The sequence below is a fragment of the Triturus cristatus genome, chromosome 12, assembly GCF_964204655.1.
Source record: "Triturus cristatus chromosome 12, aTriCri1.1, whole genome shotgun sequence".
NCBI classification, from domain to species: domain Eukaryota; kingdom Metazoa; phylum Chordata; class Amphibia; order Caudata; family Salamandridae; genus Triturus; species Triturus cristatus.
The window spans coordinates 708907728-708913727 of NC_140595.1; the positions used below are offsets into that span (position 1 = coordinate 708907728).

General features: G+C 41.6%; 1 protein-coding gene across 2 annotated transcripts in view; it reads left to right on the plus strand.

Moving 5' to 3' along the window:
* The window catches only part of LOC146780368 (hydroperoxide isomerase ALOXE3-like), a 202061-nt gene extending 197311 nt beyond the window's left edge, over window positions 1-4750 (plus strand). For both annotated transcript variants that reach the window (XM_085639758.1, XM_085639757.1), the window contains exon 14: window positions 4060-4750. In XM_085639758.1, the coding sequence (XP_085495884.1) occupies window positions 4060-4239 (180 nt within the window). In that variant the 3' untranslated portion in view covers window positions 4240-4750. The remainder of the gene's footprint in view (window positions 1-4059) is intronic.
* Window positions 4751-6000: the final 1250 nt, after the last annotated feature.

Below are 6000 nucleotides of genomic sequence, written 5' to 3' on the forward strand. Positions count from 1 at the left end.
ACAAAAGACTCCTGGGTATTGAATATTGTTGGGAATGGGTATTGTCTCTGATTCACAAGTCCTCCACTGATCATACCACCAAAACCATCTAATCACCATCTGCAAAAGCTTCAACTGTAAGTCAACATCTTGCTGCAGAAGCATGAGGTAGAGGTCTATCCTCACAAACTACAAGGAACAGGCTTTTTCTCCAAAAACTAAAAATAACTGAAAAAAAAGAGAACAAATGAATTCAGACCCATTCTCGATTTAAAATTAGCAAACCGATTTGGGGAGAAAAGTTTTGGATGCTGGCATTGCATCAAATATATCCCCCAACTACAACAGGGAGATTGACTCTGCTACATAGACTGCCAAGACATGTACTTTCATATACCAATCACTAATAAACATTGCAAATTCTTGAGGTTAGTCATGGGGCAGGATCCTTATCAGTATCAAGTTCTTCCATTTGGCCTCGGGTCAGCACCCAGATCTTTTTGCAAAGTTGCATGGCAGTAGTAGTTTCCGACCTCTGAAAACATCTATTCTTCATCTACCCCTACCTAGATGATCAGTTAATTGAGGAGTCTAATCCATGGATGCCCAGCCACATTACAACTGGTCTTACAATGTTTGAGTCCTTACATAAAGTGCAGCAAGTCAATCTCCACTTCAGACTCTACAATACTTAGGGGCTTCCATCGACACCATGCAGGCAAGAGCATGTCCTTTGGAGGAGAGACTGTTATTGATCCATCGGAAGTGTCACACTCTCATGAAAGCCGCCTTTTTTTTTTCTTCTTTTTTTTTTATTAGCTCTTAGTCAGGTCTGTGTTCTCTCTCCTTGGCTACATGGCCTCATGCATCATCCTCACTCCGAATGCACAACTTCACATGCGTTCTATTCAGGAGTGTCTTGAGGATGAGTGGGACCAATTGACTGGAAACTGGGAGGACAAGATCATTCTCTCCTCCTGCAAAGCAGTCTCTTAAATGGTGATTTTCTCCAGTTAACCTGCCTCAAGGGATGCCTTTTCACCAACAGGTTCCCTCCTTTCAGACCATAATGACAGCTGCATCACTGCTTGACTGGGGAGCCCACATGGATCTGGATCATCTCCATATTCAGGATACATGGTCTCCGAGGATGACCTATCATATCGATCTCCTCAAGCTCCAGGCAGTCCACCTAGTGCTAAAAGCTTTTCGCCTGTCATTCAAGACCCAGTCCTGCTTGTTCAGATGGACAATACAACCACCATGTTCTACCTCAACAAGCAGAGAGAACGCGATCCAGACCCTTATCCCCCGAAGCCCAGGCAATTTGGAAATGGCTCATAGCCTGGAAACTCCCAGGTGTACAAAATGTTCAGGCAGACGCCCTCAGCAGAGTTCTACAAGAAAACCACTTATGGTTCCTTCACCATGTCGTGTCAGCTATCTTCAGGCTGTGGGGTGCTCCACACTTCAACTTGTTCAACACTGCAGAAAGCAAAAACTGCCAAGACTTTGCCTCAAGATACGTACTTCCAAACAGGGACTTTGGGGAATGCCCTAAGGAACCACTGGTCCAGCAGATTTCTCTAAGCCTTTAGGCCAATCCAACTGATCCTGTTAGTCCTCAAACTGTCTTATTTAAGAGCCGGAAACATCTCAATAGTCTCGTAGTGACCACAACATTGGTGGTTCATGGACCTTCAACAGTCCAAGCATCCATGCCTCAAGCTGCCATCCAAACCAGACCTGCTAACGAAGTTTGGAGGCAAGATGGTTCACCCTAATCTCTCCTCCTTGAATTTGGCAGCATGGCTTCTGAGCTAGTGCAGTATGGACACTTGAACCTACCACACGACTGCATGTACATCCTCAATGAGGCTAAACAGCTGTCAACCCGTTCAGTGTATGCCTTCAAGTGGAAGAGGTTTTGAATTTGGTGTTCTTTCAAGAACGTAGACCCTACCTTCTCCGTTTGGTAAAATCTGGCTTGCAATTGACTCCCAGATTTGGGTTGAAGGTGGTGTTCCCTCCCATTAGGCGTCCTTCCCCCTCCCTGGGAGCTTCACACAGTCCTTTCACGACTCTTGCAGGATCCTTTTGAACCCATTCATAAGTCTTCACTGCTGTATCTCTGATGGAAAACTGCTTTCCTCGTAGCAATCCCACACCTATCAGAGGGTTGGCGAAATCCAGGCATTATGTTCTCATGAACCTTAAAGTTTTTCATCCTTAACAAGGGAGCTATGAGGACTCACCTGAAATTCCTCCCCAAGTTTATATCAGATTTTTGGGTCAATCAGACTATTTCATTACCAACCTTTCAGCATCCTTCAACCCTGGCTGAAAGAACACATCATTCCCTGGAGGTGAGGAAGGGCTATATTTTTATCTTGGTAAGAAATGTGACCTACGTAGATCGGACCAATTTTGTTCTCAATTATGGCCTGGACCGCACAGGTTTAGCCACTTCCAAACAATCCATCCCCCATGGAAAATGTCTTGCATACTGTTTAGCTGACCGTCTTGTTGGCCTTTTGATAGCATGACCTAAATCTCAATCCACTAGGGGCAAAGTGGCTACTGCCCAGTGAAGAGAAATGTCCCTATAGTGGATATTTGAAAAGCAGCGACATGGAGTTCAGTTCACACACTCACCAAGCACTATTGTTTGGATTCGGATGCTCGAGCAGATGCCTAAGTAGGACAAGCCTCTAATTTATTTACTTAATTCAGTCCCATTTTCACTTTTATTTTTCCACCGCTCTTGGTGGGGCTGGGTTTGCTGTTATATTCAAATGCTTACGACTATCAATTGAGATCCCCCTAAGAGAGAAGGTATGGTTTCTTACCTGTAATCCCAGGTCTCTCTTGAGGGAATCTCCATTGAAGTCCTAAACAACCCTCATGCCTCTAAGGTGGACATAACAGAGAATTATTGTACATACCTACTACTGACGCATCTCATTAAAAAGAACTAAGGCAACTGCCACCTGCTAGGCTTGATGGGATACTGTGGTTTCTGTGTCCTTAAAGGTGCAGACATGGTTTTGAACTGGCATAACAGCAGCCTTAAGGGCTACACTGTCCTACTATCCTTCATCTTGTACTCTTACAAAAAGGGTTTGTAAAAGATTAAGCTGTTCTGTATAAATATTTGCCTAAAATTATACTATGGACATATTAAACCTTTTGTATGTACAATATGAAGGATTTCTCCACTATAGCCAGTGTTTATAGGCTGCATAAACTGTTCTTAAGTGTTTCTTGAGGCCTTCCTGAAGAAAGGCGAACGTCTACGCTTAAGAAGGTGTTCTAAGGAAAGTTGCTGTGGGATTCCTGCACATGAGCAAAACTATTCACATGCTTGTGACTTCAATGGAGATTCCCCTAAGAGAACTCTGATTACAGGTAAGAAACAACCATACCTTACAAGCTATTTGTGGATTAATGTGCGTCATAGTGGTGTGAAAAGGGACTGGACTGTATTTTTCTTGCATTAGACATGTAGTCTCCTGCTGCTGTGTCTATGATGTGAGTGAACCCCAAGGTTTCTGACAGAGTATGAGAAAGTACATATGTCTTAAAGTTGATAAAAATCTTCACAGGGATGTTGGTGCAGAGGTGAAGAGAAAGTAAACTTTCTCAGTTTTGGGGGAATTAAATAAGAGACATGAGCTATCCAACATCTGATGATAGAGAAACAGTCACTCATAGGAAGATTGTATGAAACGATATTGCATAATCCCTAGTAAAGACAACATGAGCAGCCACAGGAGATGTTGCAAAGGGAGCTGGTGTTTGAGGAGAATAGCACTAAGCCTAGGATAGGCACTTGAGAAACCTAGATCTGTCATGGGATCAGTGTTTATCTCTTAGAGTGCGTTCAAAGGTCAGAGGACCACTGAGCAGTACAAGGAGGTGAGGGAGGAACGAAAAGCAGATTCCATGTTTAGGCTAGTCTACACTAACCTGATCACTTAAAAGCAAGGGACATTGGTGAATGCGTTGTTTGTTGCTGCCCTAATCTACTCTCTTGATTTGTGAGATGATGTTTTGTTTTTTCTCGTTTTTTTTCTAAAGCGGCCTTTAGGCACATTCCCTGATGTACATTTTACAGAGGAGGAACCTGAACGGTGCATCAAAGCTTTCCAGGAACGCCTGTCTCAGATATCTGCAGAGATTGAAAGCAGAAACACGTCCCTGCCTCTCAAGTACGACTACCTGAACCCCAAAGTGATTGAGAACAGTGTGTCCATATAACTGCAACTAACCAACCAGCAAGAACATCCCATGCTCCTCCATAGTCAGTAAATTGCGTCTCTTGGTCCACATCCCTCTCTGTTCTAGATTCTGATCAGTCAAGTATTAGCATCACTGGACCTAGGTGAGAGGTCACTTCAAGGGTTCTAGTGTTGGAGGTGCTAAAAACAGAAATACAATTGTTTGGAATAGGTCAAGTGCAGAGTGAAACGCATTCACAGAAAGCAAGGTATTTTATTTACAAACTAATTAATCGACAAAGCAAGGTATTTTATTTACAAACTAATTTATCGACATCTGGTATCTTCTACAAATCTGTCTTAGAAGATCTTGAAAGATAAAAAAAACTCAGATTTCCCTGTTGTCCCTTAGTACGTTTAAGATGACATTGATTCTTCGAGAGAAAGTGATGTATGTAATTGATGCACACCTTGTGTGCGCAAATGTAGGCATACTGGGCAGCTGTTTTTGTTTGCAAAAGTGTTTTAATAAACAAGTTTTGCAAATTGGAGACATGATCACAAAATGTGTTCTTTTCTTTGAATTGTTTAGAAATGTGTACTTGTATTCACTTTACTACATCAATGGGCTACACCAGTAAAGCAAATGTTTTGTGTCTGAAATGATTGAAGAAGTTAGAGACAGAAGAACAAAGACTAGGTTCTGATGTAAGTAACACCATTTGGAAATGGGAATCAGTGTTCACCTAATGTATTTTTTATTGGTTGCCTAGGAGTAATGGGCATTAGTGAAAAATTCACATAGGTGTAAGCCATTTGGTCACACAAAGACCAGAATTAGTTAAATAAAGTAAAATGTAGTTCTGCTTTATGAACAATCCAGAAACTAAGCAGAATAAAAAGGTATTATGTATGTGAAACATAACAATAAGAAAATGAATTCATCAATTAGTATGTTGGCTAGACAAAATAGTGCCAATAAAGACTGCAGTTAGAATAATTCAAGTACAGAAAAATATAACTTGATTAGTTGTAAATCTCCACTCCTCCTTTCTAAACATGAATAAAACTATGGGCCATCTAGTGGTAAATCTAAATCAGATATGAGAATAAATCCAGGATCTCAGGAAAACCAGTAATCAAGAGAAGTTGTCAGCATTGTGAAGGCTTCAGTAGAAGTCTTCTAAAAGAGGGTCAAGTGTATAGCATAAAGCTACTCACTTTAAGGAACAAGAAGCAAAGAGGGGTCTTAACCCCTCAAAGTCAAAAGATTCTGTTCTACAGTCTCAATGTGACTACTAATGAAAACCAAGGTTTCAGGAGTATCCAGTTCCATCCTCATTCTCACGGCACACATCTGTTACTTTCTCCAGCTTTGGATCTTTCATAGTCACATGCTTGAATCATTCCGAGTCATCAAAATGAGTTCCACAGTAACATAATAAAGCAGTATGGGTCATTATCATAGGCTATAATGACAATGAACAATAACTTAAATAGCCTATTTATTTCCTTTAAAAAAAGGAATCTAAGTCCTACCAGTCAGATGATAGCACCCTCTCGAACAGAGAGGTTTTCTACCACACGTCGTGGGAAAGGAGTCTCCCTGAGCTCTGCTCAGTTTTATTCAAAACCATTTTTGGAAAGCTACTCTACTGCTTCTGCCATGTCTGAGACTTCTAACATGGGCTTTTCAGGTCCTTCCATACATGTGGGAACAAAAGACTTCATGCTGAAGACCCCCACAAGGACTGTCCGTACTGCCTCTATCCCCAGCAGAAGGTAAAAGACTATAAAGACT